Source organism: Oncorhynchus gorbuscha, linkage group LG10, assembly GCF_021184085.1.
Source record: "Oncorhynchus gorbuscha isolate QuinsamMale2020 ecotype Even-year linkage group LG10, OgorEven_v1.0, whole genome shotgun sequence".
Classification (NCBI taxonomy): Eukaryota; Metazoa; Chordata; class Actinopteri; order Salmoniformes; family Salmonidae; genus Oncorhynchus; species Oncorhynchus gorbuscha.
The window spans coordinates 170559-198535 of NC_060182.1; the positions used below are offsets into that span (position 1 = coordinate 170559).

Below are 27977 nucleotides of genomic sequence, written 5' to 3' on the forward strand. Positions count from 1 at the left end.
CATATTATGCATATATATATAGTAGTAGTTCAAGTAAAAAAGTGAAAATAAATAAACATGGGTTGTATTTACAATAAAGTTTGTTCTTCACTGGTTGCCCTGTTCTTGTGGCAACAGGTCACAAATCTTGCTTGGAGGAAAAAGGGGGAGGCTTGCAAGCCGAAGAACCCCATCCCAACCGCGAAGCACAGGGGTGGCAGCATCATGTTGTGGGGGTGCTTTGCTGCAGGAGGGACTGGTGCACTTCACAAAATAGATGGCATCATGAGGAAGGAAAATTATGTGGATATATTGAAGCAACATCAAGACATCAGTCAGGAAGTTAAAGCTTGGTTGCAAATGGATCTTTCAAATGAGCAATGACCCCAAGCATACTTCCAAAGTTGTGGCAAAATGGCTTAAGAACAACAAAGTCAAGGTATTGGAGGGACCATCACAAAGCCCTGACCTCAATCCTATAGAACATTTGTGGGCAGAACTGAAAAAGCATGTGCGAGAAAGGAGGCCTACAAACCTGACTCAGTTACACCAGCTCTGTCAGGAGGAATGGGCCAAAATTAACCCAACTTATTGTTGAAATCTTGTGGATGGCTACCTGAAACGTTTGACTAACTGGGTTAAACAATTTAAAAAGCAATGCTTCCAAATACTAATTGAGTGCGTGTAAAATTCTGACCCACTGGGAATGTGATGAAAGAAATAAAAGCTGAAATAAATAACTACTATTATTCTGACATTTCACATTCTTAAAATTAAACTATTTAAAAAATGGTCTAATGCATTCAATCAATCAAACAATCAATCTAGAGGAACATTTAGGGGCTTTAACCTAGAACTGTGGTTCTAACCTGAACCCAGAACTGTAGTTAAAGCCGCCAATTGTTCCTCTATAACCAATAAAGAAGCACTTTAAGCTAAACTCTTTTTCTATTACTGACATTTTACCAACAGTGATGTATTTATTCTAACCGCTGCATCCTGATAAAAAGGTGTAACATCAGAAACCTGCATTCATCAGCATTTCAGCATGGTGCTCCCCTCACCCAGGGAAGAGCAAGAAGCCACTGTAACTCAGTATTGTTATAGAGCCCCCAGGGTAGACCACATCCCCACCAGCTCTAGAGATGAAGCATTAGATAGATATGCCCCATCTCTATCAACATTCAATCCAGAATTACTCATTAGCCAACTGTTCATTGTGGTACAGACATCTACCCATGTTTTGGAATTTGCTGTAATCATAGTCAGTGAATCTGAAGTAGTAGACTCTTTAAAAGTTAGACCTGTTCCAAAATGGATCCATGGTTTTCCACCCGGTCAGATATGCATAAGTTGCAGAAACCAGTTCTGAATGGAACCGAGGACGATCCGACCCTTTCTGAAAAGACCCGTGGAAAAACAGACCCGTGCAAGGTTGGGATCCGAGAGACCCATTCAGATCTGAAAGTAGAAAGAGCAAAGAAACCGCTGACCAGGCGCTGCCACCACTATCAACATACAAGCGATATAGGTCAAATGACCCAAAGTTACATGTCCTTAAAAACTGCCTATAACAAAATAAACCAAAAATATATTTAGGTTACTAATGTCAGCTCATCTGATGTTGTAATGTTAGCTAGCTAATGTAGCTACATTTCACACCATAAACTCAATTATTTGATCATTTAAAGTTGGCTAATGTTGCTCAACATTTTTCTGCCTAGCTAACCAGATACTTAAAATACATTGCCCACCACTTTCTCACGTTACCTCATCCGTTACCGTTCAGGGGACGCGCTGCTGTAACCGTCTCACCTAACGTCACCTCTCTGTTACCGTTCAGGGGACGCGCTGCTGTAACCGTCTCACCTAACGTCACCTCTCTGTTACCGTTCAGGGGACGCGCTGCTGTAACCGTCTCACCTAACGTCACCTCTCTGTTGTTCAGGGACTGCTGTAACCGTCTCACCTAACGTCAGGTTCAGGGGACGCGCTGCTGTAACCGTCTCACCTAACGTCACCTCTCTGTTACCGTTCACGCCCTGCTGGGGACAGGGGCGCTGCTGTAACCGTCTCACCTAACGTCACCTCTCTGTTACCGTTCAGGGGACGCGCTGCTGTAACCGTCTCACCTAACGTCACCTCTGTTACCGTTCAGGGGACGCGCTGCTGTAACCGTCTCACCTAACGTCACCTCTCTGTTACCGTTCAGGGGACGCGCTGCTGTAACCGTCTCACCTAACGTCACCTCTCTGTTACCGTTCAGGGGACGCGCTGCTGTAACCGTCTCACCTAACGTCACCTATCTGTTACCGTTCAGGGGACGCGCTGCTCTGCCTTTCCAGAGTGCCCTAATGCTGTAACTAGTCAGTTGGTCGTCTCTTCTCTCTGCAGTCGGGTGCTGCATTCTGGCTGAGCCTTGGATAAAGCAGCCGGTATATTGGCTGAGCCTTGGATAAAGCAGCCGGTATATTGGCTGAGCCTTGGATAAAGCAGCCGGTATATTGGCTGAGCCTTGGATAAAGCAGCCGGTATATTGGCTGAGCCTTGGATAAAGCAGCCGGTATATTGGCTGAGCCTTGGATAAAGCAGACGGTATATTGGCTGAGCCTTGGATAAAGCAGACGGTATATTGGCTGAGCCTTGGATAAAGCAGACGGTATATTGGCTGAGCCTTGGATAAAGCAGACGGTATATTGGCTGAGCCTTGGATAAAGCAGACGGTATATTGGCTGAGCCTTGGATAAAGCAGCCAGTATATTGGCTGAGCCTTGGATACAGCAGCCAGTATATTGGCTGAGCCTTGGATACAGCAGCCAGTATATTGGCTGAGCCTTGGATACAGCAGCCAGTATATTGGCTGAGCCTTGGATACAGCAGCCAGTATATTGGCTGAGCCTTGGATAAAGCAGCCAGTATATTGGCTGAGCCTTGGATAAAGCAGCCAGTATATTGGTTGAGCCTTGGATAAAGCAGCCAGTATATTGGCTGAGCCTTGGATAAAGCAGCCAGTATATTGGCTGAGCCTTGGATAAAGCAGCCAGTATATTGGTTGAGCCTTGGATACAGCAGCCAGTATATTGGCTGAGCCTTGGATACAGCAGCCAGTATATTGGCTGAGCCTTGGATAAAGCAGACAGTATATTGGTTGAGCCTTGGATACAGCAGCCAGTATATTGGCTGAGCCTTGGATAAAGCAGACAGTATATTGGTTGAGCCTTGGATAAAGCAGCCAGTATATTGGCTGAGCCTTGGATAAAGCAGACAGTATATTGTTTGAGCCTTGGATAAAGCAGAGTATTGCTCCAGACGCGGATCACTCGTTCGCTTACAGCCAGTAGTGATCCAACCCTCCCAAACGTTACTCATCGGATCTACAGGAATTACGCAGGTCACCCATTTTGGATTCAAAACAGCAAATTTCGCCATAAGGTGACTAGTTTGCATCCCTGTAAATGAATGTTACAATGTGAATTAAAATAATGTAAGAGTTCATAAAGAACTATGCCATTTATGTTGATGTTTCATTGTACTGTAAATCCTATGGATGTACTGTTACAGAGAAACTGTTATTCTGTTCAGCTGTTATTGTAATGGTGAGAGGTTAGCATGTCTTGGGGATATGATATAAAATGCTAACCTCCCCTGTTATTGTAATGGTGAGAGGTTAGCATGTCTTGGGGATGTGATATAAAATGCTAACCTCCCCTGTTATTGTAATGGTGAGAGGTTAGCATGTCTTGGGGGTATGATATAAAATGCTAACCTCCCCTGTTATTGTAATGGTGAGAGGTTAGCATGTCTTGGGGGTATGACATTTGTGCGTCTAACTTTCTCACTCGTCATTATTCACGATTTATCAGGATGATCCGTAATCATAGTAGCATGTAGAAGTGTTTAGAAACATTCTATTCTTATTTACAATAAACATTTCCTAAAATGACAATACATTGTTTACCATTCATTTCTATTGAAAATAAAATTCTGAAACACAACCAAAACAAAAAGCAAATACATCAAACAAATGTGTATAGTCACAAGCTTGATGTACTCATTGCATGATGTGACCAAATACTTAACTTTTTACATAAGTACATTCATCCCGATACTTTTGCTCCCCTAAAATGGGGGACTGTGCTGTAATTTCTAAATGGTTCACCAGATATGGATGAAAACACCCTCAAATTAAAGCTGACGATCTGTACATTAATCACATTGTAATCGTTTGATTTCAAATCCAAATATTTGGAATATAGAACCAAAAGAAGAAAAATGGTTCACTGTCCCAATTATTACGGAGGGCACTGTACAGTCCCTAAGGACAGTATTCCTACACCTCGACTTCATCCACATTGCCACGTTACAGCCTTTTTCTAAAATGGATTCAATTAATTTCTTTCCTCATCAATCTACACACAATACTCTGAAATAACAAAGAGAAAACAGGTTTAGACATTTTCGCTAACAGAAAAACCTTATTTACAGATGTATTCAGACCCTTTGCTATGAGACTAGAAATGGAGCTCAGGTGCATCCTGCTTCCATTGATCAGCCTTGAGATGTTTCTACAACTTGATTGGACTCCGCAGAAGAACACGAAGCTAGTTTTAGTATCAGTGATGAAACTGAAGCTGGTTTTAGTATCGGTGATGAAACTGAAGCTAGTTTTAGTATCAGTGATGAAACTGAAGCTAGTTTTAGTATCAGTGATGAAACTGAAGCTAGTTTTAGTATCAGTGATGAAACTGAAGCTAGTTTTAGTATCAGTGATGAACATGAAGCTAGTTTTAGTATCGGTGATGAACATGAAGCTAGTTTTAGTATCGGTGATGAAACTGAAGCTAGTTTTAGTATCGGTGATGAAACTGAAGCTAGTTTTAGTATCGGTGATGAAACTGAAGCTAGTTTTAGTATCGGTGATGAAACTGAAGCTAGTTTTAGTATCAGTGATGAAAATGAAGCTGGTTTTAGTATCGGTGATGAACATGAAGCTGGTTTTAGTATCGGTGATGAACATGAAGCTAGTTTTAGTATCGGTGATGAAAATGAAGCTAGTTTTAGTATCGGTGATACCACTTTATATTGTAATACATTGAGTTCTATATCGATAGACTTTATTAAATCAGAAACACACCATGAGACAGCGTTGTGTTTTAAATGGTTTATTCATTTCCTCCCCATAAAAAGTAACACTGCATAGTTTGTTATTTTTACACAGTCATGTTTTCTTTCCAGTGAAATGTCATATGTTTTCTACTGTTCTCCGAACTCTAGAGGTCAACCTGCTGGCTTGTGCTGCGGAGATATTCAACTAGAAATCACAAGCAATGTTCCATCTAAGATTAAGCTCGAGACTTGACTTCACTCAACTTTCTAGAGTTTTCTCCCTGTAATTCACTCTCTCAATGTTTCCCTTTACTGTGGGAATTGTCAAGAGAATCAATGAAATATTAACCGCTTTCTATGTAACATACCGAAACAAAATGAACTATGCAAGACTTCATATGCAAAACTAACTATGCAAGAGATTGTGTTTTAGGCAGAACCCACCAGAATAGGAACCATGACTCATCCTCTACACAAACCACACATTGGCTGCTACTGTGGGCTGAATGATACAACAGCTATTTCCATGTTCAAATGTTATGGGATGCATTTTCTCCATTGTTTTGATGGTATGCCACTCTGGTAGGCCGACATTATGATCACATAGCCACAGTAGCCTACTTGACCACTGTCTGCAAATGTAACTAAAGCCGGTACAGCCTCAGTAAACGCGCCGGAAGTTGCACAGAACCTTCACAACATTCAACAAGTTTGTGCTAAGCAGACCTGAAATTTGCTCAGCGCCTAAATTTTTTTAAGGGAAGATTGATCACAAGAACCAAAACTCCTCCACACTGCTGGAAGAGTATGACTTATTAAATGTTAAATCCTGTCAACCTTCCAGGTGTCTTTTTACAACCAGGGTTCACCTCAAGACATCACAAGCCACAGTAGCTTTATATTCCTTCAGTTCAAATATGTACCTCACCCTTCCTCACAAAATGACAGAAAGGAGGGGAGGTGGAAAGGCAGTGTTTGAGTGGATCTAAACAGGGCCCAAATCCCTCATTAAGCACCAGATAATAGCTAGCTATTGCATACTACAACTGAAGCAGCAACACTGTTCTTCATTACCATCCATCAAATAGGAAAAACATGATGAAACACTTCCTTTAAATATGACATCACACATAGTAAAGAAAGGCTGCGTCACAATATCATGGAAGACTGAGAACAAGAAATGCTAAAGTAATCAAGTGTTACAAACATGATTCAATTCTGTTTCTAAAAACATTTCAATGTGGGGTGCTGATCGATGGAGTTAAATGACAAATCTGAAAGGTTGAAAAATTATTGAGGATAAATCTTTGTCCCCTGGGCAACCTAACCCAGAGAGAAGGTTCTAATGTCCTAAAGGCTCTACTGCCCTCTCCTGGTGACAGCCGGTACTACCCCAGCCTTCTGAATGTTCTAAAGCACGGTCGCTGACTGGTCGATCTTTAAGGTATTCTTAATCAATCATCAAACATGTCTGTAGAAAAGCCAACGATAAAAAGGCTCGCTCTCCTTTTTTATTCATGTTACACGGTTGTTAGTAGGTGCATTGATTCAGAAGCCCTGCACACCGGCTAGGCAAAGTGTTCCTATTTTGAAACATTTTATTTGTCTGAAAAGATCAACTCCGCCTACTCTAGAGACTGGGAGATCTGTAGCTAAATGGAACGTGCCTGCAGATCTTCCAGGACCCTTGGCCACAGAAGTTTGATAGGCTACTAGCCTACATAACATTTAAAACATTTGAGAATTATGACCACAGAGAGACTGTCATAGAATAGAGCAAAGAGCTGCTGAGTTTGTGTATTCAGCACTGTCAACTGTGTTTATTCAACACTAATACAAAACATAAAACACGCTTCTCCATACTTCCGCTCACGCTGTAGCTGCAATGAATGAGTAGCCAAGTGCAGCGATAGCCCTGCGTTTTATCATTACTAGCAGCTTGTCGTGTATATTTTAATATCAAGGAATATTTCACTTTCTCTGGTCACAGGAACATGAATTTGTGCATGAGGCAGATGCGGTGCGACTCAAGTTTGGCCACCAGGTGGATGACGGTGTCCCCTCTCACGGGAGGAAAAGGAGAGAACAGGGACCGTGAGAGGTGAACCCTCTGCTGCTCTCCCTCTCCCTCCATTGAGGCTAATGCAGTGTTCAAAACAACTGGGAACTTGGAAATCTCTGCCTTCCGACTTCAGTGTGTTGAAGAAAACTGGGAACTCTGAATGTTCTTTTTTTAGATCCGACTGGGAACATTTGTTTTGAAGGACATCCAACTCGGAATTCCCAGTCGGAAACTCTGGCATCTTTCTAGAGGTCCGACTTTCCAACCTGAAGATCACTGATTTCATATTTTTGACCAAGTTTAATTTCTCAAATTCCCAGTTGTATTGAAAGCACCATGACCATAAGATGCAGGTACCATCAGTGCAGTAAAATAAAAAAGCTAATTATTTTAATTAATGCTCCACAGTGCCTTGCAAGTGCTACACCAACTGATCTATTTTGTTATCAAGGCTCGATATTTGAAATATAATATGGTCGAATAAGAACAATATTGGCAGGCCAGGCACGTAGCCAATATGCTGTGATAATGTATTAGGCCTACTGCACAATCCTACAGAACTGTTTTTATTAGGTTCATGTTACATTATTAAAGTAATTTAAGGAAAAACAATCTGAGCTGTAGATCTTGGCTGACTTGTTGACTGTGAAAGTGATTTTGAATCAGAAAACGTGAACTGTTCTAAAGACTCTACTGCCCTCTCCTGGTGACAGCCGGTACTGCCCCAGACTGCTGAATGTTCTAAAGACTCTACTGCCCTCTCCTGGTGACAGCCGGTACTGCCCCAGACTGCTGAATGTTCTAAAGACTCTACTGCCCCAGACTGCTGAATGTTCTAAAGACTCTACTGCCCCAGACTGCTGAATGTTCTAAAGTGTCTACTGCCCTCTCCTGGTGACAGCTGGTACTACCCCAGACTGCTGAATGGAAGGACTTACTGAATTAACAATCATACTGTATCTGTAGACATAGGACCTCAAAATAGTACCCTTTACCTTAGTGCACTATACAGGGAATAGGGCTCTGGTCTAAAGTAGTGCACTATACAGGGAACAGGATTCAGTTTGGGACATATTGACACAGTATCTGCTGATATGATACAGCACTAAAAGAAACGCCTGTGTCTGTATCTGCCTGCGTGTCCATCTGCCTGCCTGCGTGTCCGCCTGCCTGCGTGTCCGCCTGCTACACACACAGAGCTAACTGTGAGGACACACAATTCAGTCCCATTCAAAATCCCATTTTCCCTAACCTGTACCCTTACCTTAACCCCAACCCTAGCTCCCAACCCTTATCATTCTAACACTAATTCTAACCCTAAACCATCTAGAAATAGCATTTGACCTTGTGGGGACTAACAAAATGTCCCTAGTTGGTCACATTTTTGTTCCTTTACTATTCTTGTGGGGGACAAAAATAGTTAAACACGTCCCCACACTCAAAAGGTTGTGTCTGTCTTAAGAAAGATGTTCAAAGTGCTTACAAAAAGCTTCTCGGCTAAACTGTTAAGCTTAGCGGTTGAAATCACATCGTTGTGCTCCTCAACTAGAAATCTACATCATTACAGAATCCCAATAGTCTCTACATTCTATGAATCATTAACATTATAAAAACAACACTATCAATCATTCTGATCACCTATAATACTGTGATTGATCGTACCGCACACAGGATCTGGGAAGCAAAGACTGATGTGATGACATGACCATTCAGGTATGTATGAAGACAGTGTGTAGATCTGGGATAGATACTGGATGTTGTATATGTGAGCTCAGAGACAGTAGTCCTCTGTTATTGCTCGTCTACTGTAGAGGACTCGGCTCAGTTTACCAAAGGTACCTAAAACCAGAGGGTGTGTGTCCAGTTCAGGTCAGTCTATACAGCAGGGGTTGGCCACAGGCGGCCCATGGGCCAAAACCAGCCCGAAAGTGATTTTTTTGGGTCCCCCTGAAGTAGTAGTAATAATAATAATTATAGTAATAATAAGGGGATACAGGAATTCAACTAAAAATTATTTAAATTTAGGAAATGCGCTCCCAACTATTCTCAATGTAATCAAGGTATGAAATGATCATGTTCTCTCTTTTTGGGCTTAGTTGTGGTGAATTTACAGTGTTCAAATTATTCTAATTATGTTGTTTCGGCCCCTGCTAAACAATATCTTCATCCATCTTAGAAACATCAGTCATGGGTGTGACCTCACTACTCTCCTCCGCCCTTTCCTTCTCTCCCTCCAGCATGGCTGTGCACTCCTCCTTGGGCCGCTCCGTCTCTCTCCTCTCCTCCTTCTCTCCCTCCAGCATGGCTGTGCACTCCTCCTTGGGCCGCTCCGTCTCTCTCCTCTCCTCCTCCTCCTTCTCTCTCTCCAACAGCTTGTAGTTGATGCCCATCCCTACGAAGAGGAAAACTGAGGAGATGATGAGGATGATACCACAACACAGGTAGGTCCACTGGTAGTCACCATAGAAGTCATAGAAACGACCTGGAGGGGGGAAAGACAGAGGAGAGAGATAATTCACTTTTGTATATTATCTACCTCACTTGCTTTGGCAATGTTCATGTTTCTCATGCCAATAAAGCCCCTTGAATTGAATTGAGAGAGAGAGGGACGAGAGAGAGAGGGAGGAGAGAGAGACTTGTTGATGATGACAATAAGGGAAATTTGTTCATTGTGATATAGGTAGAGTATGGCTCTCGCTCACACACACTTACTGAGTAGTGGCGGTCCCAGCAGTACCGGTCCACACTCCACGATGGTGACGAGTCCGACGGCTGAGGAGAACCTCTGGGCCCCGACCAGGTCCATCAGAGTCTCAAACAGAACTGCTGACAGCCAGCCGAACGCAAACCCAAAGAACACAGCATACACCACGAAGCCTACGTAGTCCACGGACAGCGGCGCCAAGACGTGACACACCCCGTTATAGAGCACGGATGCAGCGAAGTAGTACTGTATCCTGGGTCGGACCCAGCGGGTGTTGGCTAACAGCCCCATAGAAGGACGGGCGAACATGTCAACAAAGGCGAGGATGGAGAGAAGCAGAGCAGCCTTCTCTTTACTGATGTCCTTACTCTTAGCGTAGTTGGAGAGGAAGACTAGGGGAGAGAACAGGCCAAAGAACATGATGACGTTGCCAAGGAGATACAGCAGGAAGCCGCGGTGTTTAAACAGCGTCAGGTCGATCACGGCATTGACACGCTGCATCACCGTCAGATTAGACTCCGCCCTCATCACCGCCCCGTTCTCCGACAGTTGGGGGTCGGCAGGTTTGGGTCCAATGGGTCTCATCAAGGACCCGGCTACACAGCAGTTGAGCAGTAGACCACCTAGGATGAGGAAGGAGCCCCTCCAGCCAAACTGGTCAAAGAACCAGGAGTTGAGAGGAGCCAGCGTGGACAGGAAGACTGGGCTGCCAGCCATGGCAATGCCATTAGCTATAGGACGACGCTTATAGAAGTATTTACCAATCATAGTCAACGCCGGGTTCAGGTTGAACGCTAGACCCAGACCTAGAGAGGGGAGGGAGGCAATGATCAGTAAACTACTGTATTAGAAAAATGTCCACATACAAATACAGGGTTGGTGGTACCTCCAATAACTCCGACACAGAAGTAGAGTTGTTGCACAGTGTTGCAGAAGGAAGCTGCTATCAAACCACTTCCTGACAGACAGCCCCCCTAGCATCATGATTGGTCGACTGCCATAGCGGTTCACCAGAATACTGCTAATTGGTCCTGGAGAGACAGGGGGGGGGTAAAAAAAAAAAAAAGAGGACAGGGAAGGGCGAGAGACAGGGAAGGGGGAGGAGAGGGACAGAAGAGAATAACATTAGGAACAAGTTAGTTAGTGAATTAAAGTATTTATGTAAGGCCTCCTGAGTGGCCCAGTGGTCTAAGGCTCTGCATCACAGTGATAGCTGTGCCACTAGAGATCCTGGTTTGAGTCCAGGCTCTGTCGCAGCCGGCCACGACCCATGGGGCGGCGCACAATTGGCCCAGCGTCCTCAGTGTTAGGCTGGCAGGGATATCATTGTCCCGTTGCGCACTAGCAACTCCGGCAGGGGCCGGGCGCAGTGCACGGTGTTTCCTCCGACACGTTGGTGAGGATGGCTTTCGGGTTAAGTGAGCATTGTGTCAAGAAGCAGCGCGGCTTAGTTGGGTTGCGGAGGACGCACGGCTCTCGACCTTCGCCTCTCCCGAGTCCGTACGGGAGTTGCAGCAAAGAGACAAGACTAACTATTGGAGGTTTACTTAGTAGCAATGCCAATATCATGGTACAGGTAAATAGACACAATTTTTTTATTTGACCTTTAACTAGGCAAGTCAGTTAAGAACAAATTATTATTTTCAATGACAGCCTCCCGGGAAACAGTTGGTAAACTGCCTGACAAAGAAATGATCAGTCTATAATTTTAATGGTAGGTTTATTTGAACAGTGAGAGACCGAACAAAAAAAATCCAGAAAAACACATGTCAAAAATTGTATAAATTGATTTGCATTTTAATGAAGGAAATAACTATTTGACCCACTCTCAATCAGAAAGATTTCTGGCTCCCATGTGTCTTTTATACAAGTAACGAGCTGAGATTAGGAGCACACTCTTAAAGGGATTGCTCCTAATTTCAGTTTGTTACCTGTATAAAAAAAAACACCTGTCCACAGAAGCAAATCAATCGGATTCCAAACTCTCTGCCATGGCCAAGACCAAAGAGCTCTCCAAGGATGTCAGGGACAAGATTGTAGACCTACACAAGGCTGGAATGGGCTACAAGACCATCGCCAAGAAGCTTGGTGAGAAGTTGACAACAGTCGCAAATGGAAGAAACACAAAATAACGGTCAATCTCCCTCTGCCTGGGGATCCATGCAGGATCTCACCTCGTGGAGTTGCAATTACTATGAGAACGGTGAGGAATCAGCCCAGAACTACACGGGAGGATCTTGTCAATGATCAAGGCAGCTGGGACCATAGTCACCAAGAAAATAATTGGTAACACACTACGCTGTGAAGGACTGAAATCCTGAGGTGCCCGCAAGGTCCCCCTGCCCAAGAAAGCACATATACATGCCTGCCTGAAGTTTGCCAATGAACATCTGAATGATTCAGAGGACAACTGGGTGAAAGTGTTGTGGTCAGATGAGACCAAAATGGAGCTCTTTGGCATCAACTCGCCGTGTTTGGAGGAGGAGGAATGCTGCCTATGACCCCAAGAACACCATCCCCACCGTCAAACATTGAGGTGGAAACATTATGCTTTGGGGGTGTTTTTCTGCTAAGGGGACAGGACAACTTCACCGCATTAAAAGGGACGATGGACAGGACCATGTACTGTCAAATCTTGGGTGAGAACCTCCTTCCCTCAGCCAGGGCATTTAAAATGGGTTGTGGATGGGTATTCCGGCATGACAATGACCCAAAACACACGGCCAAGTCAACAAAGGAGTGGCTCAAGGAGAAGCACATTAAGGTCCTGGAGTGGCTAGCCAGTCTCCAGACCTTAATCCCGTAGAAAATCTGTGGAGGAAGCTGAAGGTTCGAGTTACCAAACGTCAGCCTCGAAACCTTAATGATTTGAAGAAGATCTTCAAAGAGAAGTGGGACAAAATCCCTCCTGAGATGTGTGCAAACCTGGTGGCCAACTACAAGAAACGTCTGACCTCTGTGATTGCCAACAAGGGTTTTGCCAACAAGGGTTTTGCCACCAAGTACTAAGTCATGTTTTGCAGAGGGGTCAAATACTTATTTCCCTCATTAAAATGTAAATCAATTTATAACATTTTTTTTTACATGAGTTTTTCTGGATATTTTTGTTGTTATTCGGTCTCTCACTGTTCAAATAAGCCTACCATTAAAATTAGACTGATAATTTCTTTGTCAGTGTGCAAATGTACAAAATCAGCAGGGGATCAAATACATTTTTTCCCCTCACTGTAACTGTAAAATACTTCTCAGAAAACTGCCAAGAGGATTAAAACAAGGTTGTCCACTATCGGCATATTTATTTATTATTGCCATCGAAATGTTACCTGTTAAATTGGATCCAACAATAATATTAAGGGTTTAGAAATCCTGGGATTAAAAACAAAAATGTGTCATTGTACGCTGATGATTCAAGTTCTTTTCACAATTAGAATCCCTCCACAGCCTCAGAGGATCTAGATAACTTTCTAACCTCTCTGGATTAAAAGCAAATTATACATATATATACATATATATATATATATATATATATATATATATATACACACATATACATACATACATACACATACATACATACATATACATACATATACATACATATACACATATACACACTTATTACGTATAAGATCACTAAAATTAATGCAACTTGTACATCACCGTGTAGTTTACTAATAAAATGATGTGACGGGGATGTGGACATACTCTGAATACATATCCCGAAAGAAATGATCTCACACCAAATTCATGTTATAGGAAGTTAGCAAAAATAGATAAGATCTCGCTACCATGGAAAGGAAAATACCTGTCTATTAATGGACAAAACAACCAGATTAACCTGTTTGGGACATGGGGCAGTATTTTCACATTCGAATGAAAAGCGCGCCCAAAGTAAACTGCCTGCTACTCAGGCCCAGAAGCTAGGATATGCATATGATTGGTAGATTTAGATTTTTTTTAATTTGACAGTTTCTACAACTGTTAAAATTATGTCTGAGTATAACATTTTACTGACAATTACATTAAGTTGATGCAAATAGTCAATATTTGCAGTGTTGACCCTTCTTTTTCAAGATCTCTGCAATCCGCCTTCGCATGCTGTCAATTAACTTCTGGACCACATCCTGACTGATGGCAGCCCATTCTTGCATAATCAATGCCTGCTTTTGTGTTAAGAGGGACTTTGCAATTAATTGAAATTCAGTTGATCACTTCATAACATTCTGGAGTATATGCAAATTTCCATCAGACAAACTGAGGCAGCAGACATTGTGAAAATGAATATTTGTGTCATTCTCAAAACTTTTGGCCACGACTGTACACCACACCTACCTTGTCAAAACACAACTGAGTGGTCCTTCTGTAGCTCAGTTGGTAGAGCATGGCACTTGTAATGCCAGGGTAGTGGGTTCGATCCCCGGGACCACCCATACGTAGAATGTATGCACACATGACTGTAAGTCGCTTTGGATAAAAGCGTCTGCTAAATGGCATATATATATTATTATTATTATTATTGTGAAAACAACCGATTGGCTCGAACGCATTAAGGAAAGAAGTTTCACAAATGTACTTTTAACTTCTCTAGGGTAGGGGGAGCAGTCGGAATTTTGGATGATAAGCATGCCCAATTTAAAACGGCCTGCTACTCGGGCCCAGGATATATGATATGCATATAACTGGTAGATTTGGATAGAAAACAAAAGTTTCCAAAACTGTTAAAATAATGTTTGTGTGAGTATAACAGAACTGCTTTGGCAGGCGAAAACTTCCTGAATGTTTTTTTTTCAGGTTATTTTGTTTTTGTAGTTTTCTATTCAATGCCATTATAGTATCCATTGACTTAGGACTCAAATTGCAGTTCCTATGCCTTCCACTAGATGTCAACAGTCTTTAGAAATTGTTTCAGGCTTGTATAGTTATACATGAGGGAGTAAGACCAGTCTGAATGAGTGGACCCTGACGTGTCACAGAGCTTTTTCATGCGCAATCCCAAGAGTGCATTTCTTGTTTACCTTTTATATTGACGATGTTATTGTCCGGTTTAAATATTATAGATCATTTAGGCTAAAAACAACCTGAGGTTTGAATATAAAAATCGTTTGACATGTGTCTATGAACTTTACGGATGCAATTTAGATTTTTTTGACTGCGTTTGAGCCTGTGGATTACTGAAGAAAACTAACAAAACGGAGGTTTTTGGATATAAAGATACTATCGAACAAAAGGAACTGATTGAGTAAATGAATGTCTTCTGAGTGCAACCATATGAAGATCATTAAAGGTAAGAGATTAATTTTCTCTATTTCTGAGTTTTGTAACGCTTCTGCTTGGCTGGTTACTGTTTGTAATAATTTGTCAACTGGGCTATGTTCTCAAATAATCATACGGTATGCTTTCGCTGTGAAGCAGTTTTTAAATCTGACAGTGGTTGGATTCACAAGAAGTTCATCTTTAAACCTATGTAAAATATGTTTTGATTTCTGAATTTTTATAATGAGTATTTCTGTATTTGAATTTGGCTCTCTGCAATCTCACTGGATGTTGGCCAAATGGGAGGCTAGCGTCCCACATACCCTAGAGAGGTTAACAAGGCCACCTGTTCATTGAAATGCATTCCAGGTGACCTCCTCGTGAAGCAGGTTCAGAGAATGCCAAGAGTGTGCAAAGCTGTCAAAGGCAAAGGGTGGCTACACTTTGTTTCACACTTTTATTTGGTTACTACATGATTCCATATGTGTTGTTTCATAGTTTTGATGGTCTTCACTATTATTCTACAATGTAGAAAAAAATCTTTTTAAATAACACATTTGGAATGAGTAGGTGTGTCCAAACTTTTGACGGGTACTATATATCAAATCAAATTGTACTTGTCACATTCGCCGAACACAACAGGCGCCGTCCGGTACCTTACAGTGAAATGCTTACTTACAAGCCCTTAACCAACAATGCAGTTAGGAAAAACACCTAAAAGAAAGTAACAAATCAAAGTAAATAATTAAAGAGCAGTGAAATAACAAATCGCAAGTCTATATACAGGGTGTACCGGTACAGAGTCAATGTGGAGGCTATATACAGGGGGTACTGGTCAGAGTCAATGTGCAGGGGCACCATTTAGTCCAGGTAATTGAGGTAATATGTACATGTGGGTAGAGTTATTAAAGTGCCTATGTTAATAGAGAGTAGCAGAAGCGCTACAGAGGGGGAAGGGGGGAAGGGGGGCAAGGCAAATAGTCCAGGTAGCCATTTGAGCTGTTCAGGAGTCTAATGGCTTGGGGGTATAAGATATATAGGAGCCTTTTGGACCTGGACTTCGCGCTCCGGTACCGCTTGCTGTGCAGTAGCAGAGAGAACCATCTATGACTAGGGTGGCATGAGTCTTTAGGGCCTTCCCCTGACACGGCCTGGTAAAGAGGTCCTGGATGGCAGGAAGCTTGGCCCCGGTGATGTACTAGGACGTACATACTACCCTCTGAAGTGCCTTGCAGTCGGAGGCCGAGCAGTTGCCACACACCAGGCAGTGATGCAACCAGGATGCTCTCAATGGTGCAGCTGTAGAACCTTTTGAGGATCTGAGGACTCATGCCAAAAAAAATTCAGTCTCCTGAGGGGGAAATAGGCTTTGTCATGCCCTCTTCACGACTATCTTGGTGTGTTTGGACCGTTCTAGTTTGTTGGTGATGTAGACACCAAGGAACTTGAAGCTCTCAACCTGCTCCACTACAGCCCCGTCGATGAGAATGGGGCATGCTTGGTCCTCCTTTTCCTGTGTTCCACAATCATCTCCTTTGTCTTGATCACGTTGAGGGAGAGGTTGCTGTCCTGGCACCACACAGCCAGGTCTCTGACCTCCCTATAGGCTGTCTGGTGGTTGATCAGGCCTACCACTGTTGCCATTGGCAAACTTAATGATGGTGTTGGAGTCGTGCCTAGCCAGTCATGAGTGAACAGGGAGTACAGGAGGGGACTGAGCAATCACCTCTGAGGGGCCCCTGTGTTGAGGATCAGTGTGGCGGATGTGTTGTTACCTACCCTCACCACCTGGGGGCGGCCCATCAGGAAGTCCAGTATCCAGTTTCAGAGGGAGGTGTTTAGTCCCAGGGTCCTTAGCTTAGTGATGAGCTTTGAGGGCACTATGGTGTTGAACACTGAGCTGTAGTCAATGAACAGCATTCTCACAGTGGTGTTCCTTTTGTCCAGGTCTGAAAGGGCAGTGTGGAATGCAATAGAGATTGTATCACCTGTGGATCTGTATGCAAATTGGTGTGAGTCTAGGGATTCTGGGATAATGGTGTTGATGTGAGCCATGACCAGCCTTTCAAAGCACTTCATTGCTACCGACGTAGCTATTTGACTTCCTCTGTTCTCCATATAGATCTCAGAACAGATCCATTTGACTTCCTCTGTTCACAACACTAATGACATGATAATGCCTGTCCATCCACCTGTAACACATGATCACTAGCTGTTGAGTCTACAATGTGATATGTACACATCTTTTTGTAAAGAGAACAGAAAGAGGTCAGAACATCTAGGGTAAAGCACATGAGGAGCCCCCTGAACCAATCACACAATTTCACCCCATCCTTTCTCACCTTCTCTCCCACCCATCTTGCCCTCTCACCCCCCCCCCCCAATCTTCCCCTCTCTCCCTATTTTCATGTATTTTTTATGTTTTTAATGAAGACAGTATTTGTCTCTGTTTCAGTGACGACAGAAACCCCTTCGGGGAGATCAGATTCCTCCTCTACCAGCCCCCACTACTCACCTCCACCGTACATGCAGGCCAGCATGATAGAGGAGATCCATGAGACCTGTGAGGGAGTAGCATCAAAGGTGGCCTCCAGCTCCTTGAAGAAGACAGTGATGGACTTGGGGAAGGCATAGGAGAAGCCAATAGAGATGAAGGCTCCCACCACCACCGCCCAGCCCCAGCCCCCCTCTGGAGGAGTGTAGCCCACCGGACCGCCCACCGCTGGGGCCATGCTGTCAGAGGGATAGTCCTAACACCCCCACACTGAAGGGTAGGTCACACAAACCCGTTTGAGGTCTTAATCTGGTAGAGGTTGTAGTTATAGTCAGTCAGTCCTTCCTTCTCAGTCTGTAGCTACCATCAGGAATCACTTTGGACCTGCAGACAGAGAGACATTTGAATGTTAGTCATTTAGCAGATGGAGGATTATTTAAAGATACTGTTTGAAGAGGTTTCAGATGGTGAAGATACTGTTTGAAGAGGTAGGGGTTTCAGATGTCCCTGTCCATCTTCCGAAAACTCGGCTCTCTTAGCTTCAGAGGGAAGCTGGTTCCACCATTTGGGTGGCAGGACAGAGAAGAGCTTGGGGTCGGAGGGCCAAGAGACCCGAGGTGGCAGAACAGTGTGCTCAGGTTGGGGTGTAGGATTTAAGCATAGCCTGAAGGTATGGAGGGACAGTTCCTCTAGCTGCTTCGTAGGTAAATACCATGGTCTTGTAGTGGATGTGAGCTTCGACTGGAAGCCAGTTGAGTGTGGAGAGGAGTGGGATGACATGAATTTGGGAAAGTTGAAAGCGAGGCGGGCTGCTACATTCTGGATAAGTTGTGGGGTTGTGGTGGAAAAATGACACTCAGACATACTATGCTGTTTTACTTAGACAATTGTCCATTGTTATATGCTAGTGTTTCTCTTGCTGATGCAGGCTTGTCTTGTGTGACTCAGTCATAAGTCTGGCTGTACAGTTAAGAGCCGGCGCCCAGACCTTTCTTCCTCCCTCCTGGGCATTGTGTGAAACACATCTCACGGTCTTAGAAATGCCTCGGACATGATGAAAACAAGCCCAGATTCGCCCAGGGTGAAATTCCCCTTTAACAATAGGTAGTCCAGGTATGTCATGGGGGGGGATTCCTTTCCCCTTTCGTTTCATATTGTTCCTCAAGCAAGGGGGTGGGCCTTTCCCCTTTCGTTTCATATTGTTCCTCAAGCAAGGGGGGGGCCTTTCCCCTTTCGTTTCATATTGTTCCTCAAGCAAGGGGGTGGGCCTTTCCCCTTTCGTTTCATATTGTTCCTCAAGCAAGGGGGGGTCCTTTCCCCTTTCGTTTCATATTGTTCCTCAAGCAAGGGGGGGGCGATGACATCATGAATTCCCATCAGACCAAGCCCTACTCCTTGACGTTTGCAGTTGTGTCTAATCAGCACTATTTTGCTATTAGACTGTTTTGACCCATTAGTGTGTGCGTCACTGTATTTATACTTGGGATATGGCTTTGCAACAGGAAACGTTAGAAAATCACTGGAGGATGTGGTGGAAGTACCTTTGGCAGTCATTGCAGCTGTAAATCATCTACAATACAATTCTACCAACTATGAAACTCTTAGGGCAACATACAGTGTACAAAATATTAAGGACAGACAGGGAAAGACAGACAGGGAAAGACAGACAGGGAAAGACCGGAAAAGAGCATTTCTAGCATTTCTTGAAAGTCAAAAATCCTCCCCTTTTCAAGGTAACCACTTATTTACCCTCTTGACGGTTATGATGGTGTTAGGGTTAGCCCTAACCCTTATTTACCCTCTTGACGGTTATGATGGTGTTAGGGTTAGCACTAACCCTTATTTACCCTCTTGACGGTTATGATGGTGTTAGGGTTAGCCCTAACCCTTATTTACCCTCTTGACGGTTATGATGGTGTTAGGGTTAGCCCTAACCCTTATTTACCCTCTTGACGGTTATGATGGTGTTAGGGTTAGCCCTAACCCTTATTTACCCTCTTGACGGTTATGATGGTGTTAGGGTTAGCCCTAACCCTTATTTACCCTCTTGACGGTTATGATGGGGAGAAAAATCAGATCAGTCAATTGTTTAACCTCTAGCCAAGGCTTTATAGTATATGGTTAATTATGGCTGGCACTGGTTATAATCTGCCACAATATCAATGTTGCCAGCTAAGGTATGCAAGGGGACAGTCTGCCTGGTTGGACAAGGCTGCACCAAATGGAAGTTAGTCTGTCCATTTCTCTCTATGTGACTCAAATGGCTGACTAAAACTAGACAAACTTTGTCCTAAACTGAAGTACAAAATGACTCAAATGTAAAAATGTATTTTAAGACTAAAACTAAATCTAAAATAGCTGCCAAAATGAACACTGCCCTGTAACCTGTACCACTAGTACCAGGTGTAAACAGCATGTCTCTGTAATCATTACCCTGTCAGTCTGATAACTGGTTAACCACACCAGAGTCTGACACGACATTACAATACACTAATACCTCATGATCTAAAACACACAAAGGCCCAGACGAATTACCAGGACACGTACTCAGAGCATGCGCTGACCATCTGTAGCCATGAAATGCTCTGAAAGGCTGGTCATGGCTGACATCAACCCAGTCATCCCAGACATCCTGGACCCGCTTCATCCCCATATGGCCCCAACAGATGATGCAATCTCTATTGCACTCCACACTGCCCTTTCATAACTATACAAAAGACACAGCTATGTGAGAGTGTGCTCAGTCCCCCTGCTGTAGACCCTCTTCACCCAAGACTGCGTGGCCGCCATGACTCCAACACCATCATTAAGTGTGCTGATGACAAGACGGTTGTAGGTCTGATCACTGACGATGAGACAGCCTACAAGTAGGAGGGCATTGACCTGGCAGTTTGGTGCCAGGACAACTACCTCTCCCTCAACGTGGGCAAGACAAAGGATCTTATTGTGGACTACAAGAAATCTAAGACCGAAAACACCCCCATTCACATCAACGGGGCTGTAGCGGGTCGAGAACTTCCTGCCATCCAGGACCTCTATACCAGGCGGTGTAAGAGGAAAGTTCTAAAAAGGGTCAAAGACTCCAGCCACCCAAGTCATACCTTTCTCTCTGCTACCACATGGTAAGTGGTATCGATGTACCAAGTCTGAAACCAAGAGGACAGCTTCTACCCCCAAGCCATAAGACTGATAAATAGTTAACCAATAGCTTGCCTCCACTATCTGCATTGACCCCATCTGCACCAACTCTTGACTCATCACATACACTGCAGTTTCTGTTTATCATCTATCCTGTTGCCTAGTCACTTGGGAAACACTGATCTAGATTATACTGGAGGACCGGGGTTGTGAAACACTGAACTAGATTATACTGGAGGGCCAGGGTTGTGAAACACTGAATTAGATTATACTGGAGGGCCAGGGTTGTGAAACACTGAATTAGATTATACTGGAGGACCGGGGTTGTGAAACACTGAACTAGATTATACTGGAGGACCAGGGTTGGGCTGAGATGTTGACTGGGAGAGAATGTATCACTTCCTCAGTAATAACTGTTGATGAGTCTGACTTAGAAGAGGAACAGAACTGCTGTTGGCAACCCTACACTGTTACCATAGGGCAACTTAGAATAGGAACAGACCTGCTGAAGAGAAACTGAATGCCTTCAGAGAGACAGAGAGAGGGGAGAGACCGAGAGAGGGGAGAGACATAAAAATGTGTGTTAACTATATCCCCCCAATTGAATCCCCAAACTAACAATGACAGATCCTTCATCCTAGAGGGGGAGATCAACCATTTCCAGGCCCAGGGACATGTACTAGTCTGTGGTGACCTAAATGCCAGAACTGGACAAGAACCTGACACCCTAAGCACACAGGGGGACAAACACCAACATGGAGGTGACAACATGTACCTATGATGAAAATTACAGGCCTCTCATCTTTTTAAGTGGGAGAACATGCACAATTGGTGGCTGACAAAATACTTTTTTGCCCCACTGTATGTACTAGAGTTAGGAGACAAACTACTCATCCCAGACTGCATTGCGGTCTGTATAGTCAAATTCTGAAAAAAAAATATGAAAAAAAACGATTTCTCAATACAGTTGAAACCAATGCGCATTAAATCAACATGCAAATGTTTTCGCAATCTGGGTAGAAAATAGAATGTCTACGCTTCACAGTATAAAATTAATTTTTGATATCGTCACAGGATTCGAGTATTGAGAATCCACTTTCGGAACCCCTCACTGCAGTCCTATTGCTTAAGCTCCACCCCCCTCCCGGTTACTGTTCTAGGGAAGCCCATTTCCCATTGCAACTAGTGAAGAAAACCCATCACAATGATCTCAAACTGTTTTCAAATACACAATGAAATTAAAAACATACTACCCCTTGCTAATCAGAAAACTCTTGTTATGGACTATCATTATTATTTTTTTATTTATTTACCGACTTGAGTCAAGATTGGTTTTTGAGTAACTCGTTAATTTTTGCTGTTCATTTGACCTGCTGGCCGCAATGACTTGTACAGCAGGATCAATATGTGCTCCTCCAGTGACTCCGGAGGTGTACTCCAACCAACAACTGACTGTCATAAATAGATCACGCTGCAGGCAGCATATGAAGAAGGTTTACAACTGATAACTGATCACATCGTTCAAGAATGTTACGATGAAGACAACTTTGTAGAGACAAAACAGACAGCTCACGCAGTCTCCTCGCTGATGGCTTCGTGTCTGTCAATCGTGTTGCCAAGGACCAGGATCGGCACGTTTCCAATGGTCTCATCTGTCATTGATCTAGTCAAAACAACAATGGTGTGGACTAGTAATTTAAAACTGTTGCCGGCTATAACATCGACTTCTATTGATAATCGGGCAGATGAACTGCCATGCAGTCTCCTCGTGGAGTGTAATCGGCCATAATCAGCGTCAAAAAATGCCAATTACTGATTGTTATGTCACCTTGAAAATCGGCCCTAATTAATTGGCAATGCCGATTAAAATCGGTCGACCTCTAGTCTCTAGTGGTGTCTCCTAACCAGCCTCTAATATGCATTCTAGTCGTGCGCTGGGATGCCACGAAACGCACAATACACAAATAGAAGTTAGGCTACTGCATGTTCGAAAACTGACCCAAGTACCATTTTTCATTTGCATCCAGAACAATAAAATGTTCCAATAATCAATAGCCACTCTGCCTTACTCACATTTTGCTGAAAAGACACAGATTTACATTAAAGTTCGGTCTGTTTCAGTTTGAAAATAATTCAAAAATACGTTTGCTAAATTATAGATTTAAAAACCAACATTGAATACTTTAAACTACATTTTTTAACCTCTACCACTACTAAAAATCCATAATGCACTAAGTCTGGAACCAACAAGACCCTGAACAGCTTCTACCCCCAAGCCATAAGACTGATAAATAGTTAACCAATAGCTTGCCTCCACTATCTGCATTGACCCTATCTGCACCAACTCTTGACTCATCACATACGCTGCAGTTACTGTTTATCATCTATCCTGTGCCTAGTCACTTTATCCCTACCTATATGTACATATCTACTCAACTACCTCATACTCCTGCACATTGACTCAGTACTGGTACCCCGTGTATATAGCCTAGTTATCACTGACCAAGTACTGATACCCCATTTATATAGCCTAGTTATCACGGACCCAGTACTGGTACCCCGTTTATATAGCCTAGTTATCACTGACACAGTACTGGTACCCCATTTATATAGCCTAGTTATCACTGACCCAGTACTGGTACCCCGTTTATATAGCCTAGTTATCACTGACCCAGTACTGGTACCCCGTTTATATAGCCTAGTTATCACTGACCCAGTACTGGTACCCCGTTTATATAGCCTAGTTATCACTGACCCAGTACTGGTACCCTGTGTATATAAGCCTAGTTATCACTGACCCAGTACTGGTACCCTGTGTACATACAATTGAAGTCAGGAGTTTACATACACCTTAGCCAAATACATTCAAACTCAGTTTCACAATTCCTGACATTTAATCCTAGTAAAAATTACCTTTCTTAGGATCACCAATTTATTTTAAGAATGTGAAATGCCAGAATAACAGTAGAGAATGATTCATTTCAGTTTTTATTTCTTTCATCACAATCCCAGTCGGTCAGAAGTTACATACACTCAATTAGTATTTGGTAGCATCGTCTTTAAATTGTTCAACTTGGGTCAAACGTTTTGGGTAGGATTCCACAAGCTTTCAACAATAAATTGGATGAATTTTGGCCCATTCCTTCTGACAGAACTGGGTCAGGTTTGTAGGCCTCCTTGCTCCCACATGCTTTCTCAGTTCTGCCCACAAATGTTCTATAGGATTGAGGTTAGGGCTTTGTGATGGCCATTCCCATACCTTGTCTTTGTTGTCCTTAAGCCATTTTGCCACAATTTTGGAAGTATGCTTGGGGTCATTGTCCATTTGGAAGAACCATTTGCGACCAAGCTTTAACTTCCTGACTGATGTCTTGAGATGTTGCTTCAATATAGCCACATCATGATGCCATCCATTCTCTACACTATTCAGCGCTTAGGAAAAACAGGACCTCCAACAGCCGAAGCTAAGTAGTAACATTAACATGATGCCTTCTAATTGCAGTCGCTGTACTCATAATATACAGGAGAACGATCGCCTTATGGCGGGGATAGCTGTGCTACAAGCCCAGCTTCAGACGCAATCATTAGGCAAGGGTAATTTCAGTGTAGGAAAGGACGAAACAGCGTCTGTGCCACCAGTAAGTACAGATAGTAGTATAAATCCCCTCGCACGGTTCCCGCAGCCGGACAACTTTCTCGCGGTTTCTGGAAGGAAATGCTGTAGGAATGCTCAACCGGTGTCGCTCATTCAGCCGACAGAAACCGGTTTTCCCCATTAAGCAGCGAGTCGGAGTCAGAGGCCGAGTCTTCTCTCGTCTCTACTCCTCCCGTTAGTGCTATGATTTGAATAAAAAGCGAGTTCAAGTTACCTGTGATGAATGTTGAAAACAAAAACTGTCATTTCTATATGCAGGAAATCCTATTTTAATAATGGACATGGTAAGAATTGACTACCAAAGCGCGAGTCATAATTCCCATGACACCTTCTAGCAAAATCTGAAAAGTGGTTCCTTCATTCATTTATTCCATAGGATATTTTTTAGATTCACTTAAAATAAGGTCTGTTTCGTGTAGGCTTACACCACCTTGCCAATTTTATTAACTGTGTAGATATCTGATCAATATTGGCTAAATATAAGAGAATATATTTTTTTGTAGTGGATTTCTGAAAATGTTGACAAACGTTATCTTATCCTAGTGAGATTTACACGGGTATCAAAACGCTGAGGCGGTTTAAGCCCGCACCCTAACCTGCACGAAACCCAGACCTTATTGGAAGTAGATCAAGACATTCTCTATGGAAGACATGAATGGTAAAATAACGAAGGAACCCCTTTCAAGTTCAGCCGCAAGTTATTACAGGAATTATAACGCGTCAACTATTTCTCTAAACCACTATTACAAGCCTGCTGCTGCTGCCACCCCTCAGTCAGACTGCTCTATCAAATATCAAATCATAGACTTAACTATAATAGACAGAGAAATACGAGCCTTAGGTCAAATCAGGAAACTATCACCTCGAGAACAAAAAGTTTATTCCGTTCCGTATTTTATCTAACGGGTGGCATCCATGAGTCTAAATATTCCTGTTACATTGCACAACCTTCAATGTCATAATTACGTAAGATTCTGGCAAATGAGTTCGCAAAGAGCCAGGCGGCCCAAACTGTTGCATATACCCTGACTGTGTGCAATGAACGCAAGAGAAGTGACACAATTTCACCTAGTAAATATTGCCTGCTAACCTAGATTTCTTTTAGCTAAATATGCAGGTTTAAAAATATATACTTGTGTATTGATTTTAAGAAAGGCATTGATGTTTATGGTTAAGTACACATTGGAGCAACGACAGTCGTTGATTGATTGCTTTACAAGAGAAGTTTAATGCTTGCTAGCAACTTTGTGGTCCAACTTTGTGGTCCTTCTGTAGCTCAGTTGGTAGAGCATGGCGCTTGTAACGCCAGGGTAGTGGGTTCAATTCCCGGGACCACCCATACGTAGAATGTATGCACACATGACTGTAAGTCGCTTTGGATAAAAGCGTCTGCTAAATGGCATATATATTTTTTATATATATATATTTAACTTTCCTTGGCTTACTGCATTCGCGTAACAGGCAGGCTCCTCGTGAGGCAGGTGGTTAGAGCGTTGGACGAGTTAACTGTAAGGTTGCAAGATTGGATCCCCCGAGCTGACAAGGTAAAAATCTGTTGTTCTGCCTCGTTCCTAGGCCATCATTGAAAATAAGAATGTGTTCTTAACTGACTTGCCTGGTTAAATAAAGATTAAATAAAGGTGTAAAAAAAAAATAAAAATTAAAAAAATCGCCGCCCAAGAATACCGATTTCCGATTGTTATGAAAACTTGAAATCGGTTCTAATTAAATCGGTCAACCTTTAGTATTTACTATTACTTTTTCTCTCTCTGCATTGTTGGGAAGGGCCTGTCAGTAAGCATTTCATTGTTGGTCTACATCTGTTGTTTACAAAGCATGTGACAAATAACATTTTGTTTCATTTGATATCCATGCCTGGGGCGGTCTCCCCAGCTCACTGCACCCCTGCCCAATCATGTGTAATACATAGATTCAGGCCTAATTAACGTATTTCAATTGACTGGTTTCCTTATATGAACTGTAACTTTCAAAATCTTTGAAATCTGTTGCATTTATATTTTTGTTCAGTAAGAGAGACATACAGGGAGAGAGAGCGGACAGAGAGAAAGTGTACTCATTCATTTAAGACATCCCATCACCGTTAGAAGCGCCAGCCAGCCACCTCTGATTTCAAGTTGTTGTTAGACAGAGTGGCGGCCCAGTGGCAGGGTACAAAGCGCTCGTCTTCCTCATCATGTGATTCAGCTCCGCAGCTTCAACACTGACGACGTGCTGCACGTGAGACTCATTGTTGTACGAAAAAAACTAGACAAATGCACCCTGAACAGTCAAGACACAACAGTCTCTAATTCAAAGAGTTACTAATGGAACCACAAACAAATAAATCAGGACAGTGTCTTCCCTCCCCATCTTGGTATTTTGCGCAGAAGCTGAGCTGTTCCATCTGAACCCAACAGTAGTCATCCACGCTATATGGATGGCTACTCTAGTTTCGCCCTCGTGTCGGTAAATGTAAATGGTACTAGGTGTGCAAAAACCATCCAGTAGGGGCTGGAAACGAGTGACCTTTGATTGGTCAATCGCAACGCGATGTCGCGGAGTATGCAAAAGTTCAGCTTTCCACAACTTTGGTCTCTTGCATGCCCCAATGGTCACCGCTAACTGCGCTTCCCTTCATTGAATGAAGTCTCCGTTGTTTTAATCGCCCCCAACGTGCTAAAGATGGATTTCTACCATAAACCCTGTCAACCAGATAACGCACTGGCCGGTAAAAGCAACTCATCTACCTACAAAAGATGGAGCCCTATATATCCATTCATCAGCGTAGCTAGTTAGCTGTGCCGTTATGTGGAGAGAGACCCTCTTCTGCTGCTAGCTGCCCAAAAGCTAAATATCCAGCTAGCTAATTAGCATCTGGACTTGATTATCCAGCCGTGTAGCCCCCATAGCGCTAACGGTAGCTAACGGTTAATGGCCTGGATAGTGACGAAACTTGGCTAAAGTACTTAACTTTGTCCAAACAGCTAAAGCCCTGACTTCGGTTTAAAACACACAACGGTTACATGAATATACATTTACCCTTTGACATAAAAACTCACCATAAAACTCAAGTCTCTCTTGTCCAGGAATTGGTCCGTGTGTCCTGACTGCACTTGCCAACTGAACTACAGCAGAGCCATAGACATAGATAGAGGACTCCTCTTTGTATCTGTGATCTTTTTTTTTTTTTTGACAATCTCCATTTTGAAGTAGTACATTTTCTTATTCTTGATTAACCTATCCCTCCTGATGACCCTGTTGGACATGACTTCAACCAGGTCACCAGGAGCAATCAGCCAATGAAGTTGGAAGTCCCACCCAGTTGACGACATAGAAAATGGTGAATTCCCTCAATGGCGCTGCCAGGGTAAAAAGCCGTTTGGCCACGTGAGGCCTCTACCATTTTCTATGGCTCGAGCGTGTTCGGAACAGAAACAGCATTGAGCACCTAAGGTGAAAATAGGCACAATAAGAATTAGCCACGAGTGGAATTTGCGTTTCGCCTTCTAGATAAAAGTCCCCATTTGAAAGTGATGCAAATTGATATAAATAATGGAATCATGCCATATGTTGACTAGATAATGCT

At 43.1% G+C, this 27977-nt stretch overlaps 1 protein-coding gene across 1 annotated transcript; it reads right to left on the minus strand.

Moving 5' to 3' along the window:
- Positions 1 to 5125: 5125 nt before the first annotated feature.
- Positions 5126 to 27635, minus strand: LOC124045436 (monocarboxylate transporter 1-like). The gene is given in 6 exon segments (XM_046364722.1): positions 5126 to 9629; positions 9860 to 10657; positions 10738 to 10816; positions 10818 to 10882; positions 17620 to 17982; positions 27451 to 27635. Coding segments are annotated over 5 exon segments (1491 nt in total). The 5' UTR covers positions 17837 to 17982; positions 27451 to 27635; the 3' UTR covers positions 5126 to 9297.
- Positions 27636 to 27977: the final 342 nt, after the last annotated feature.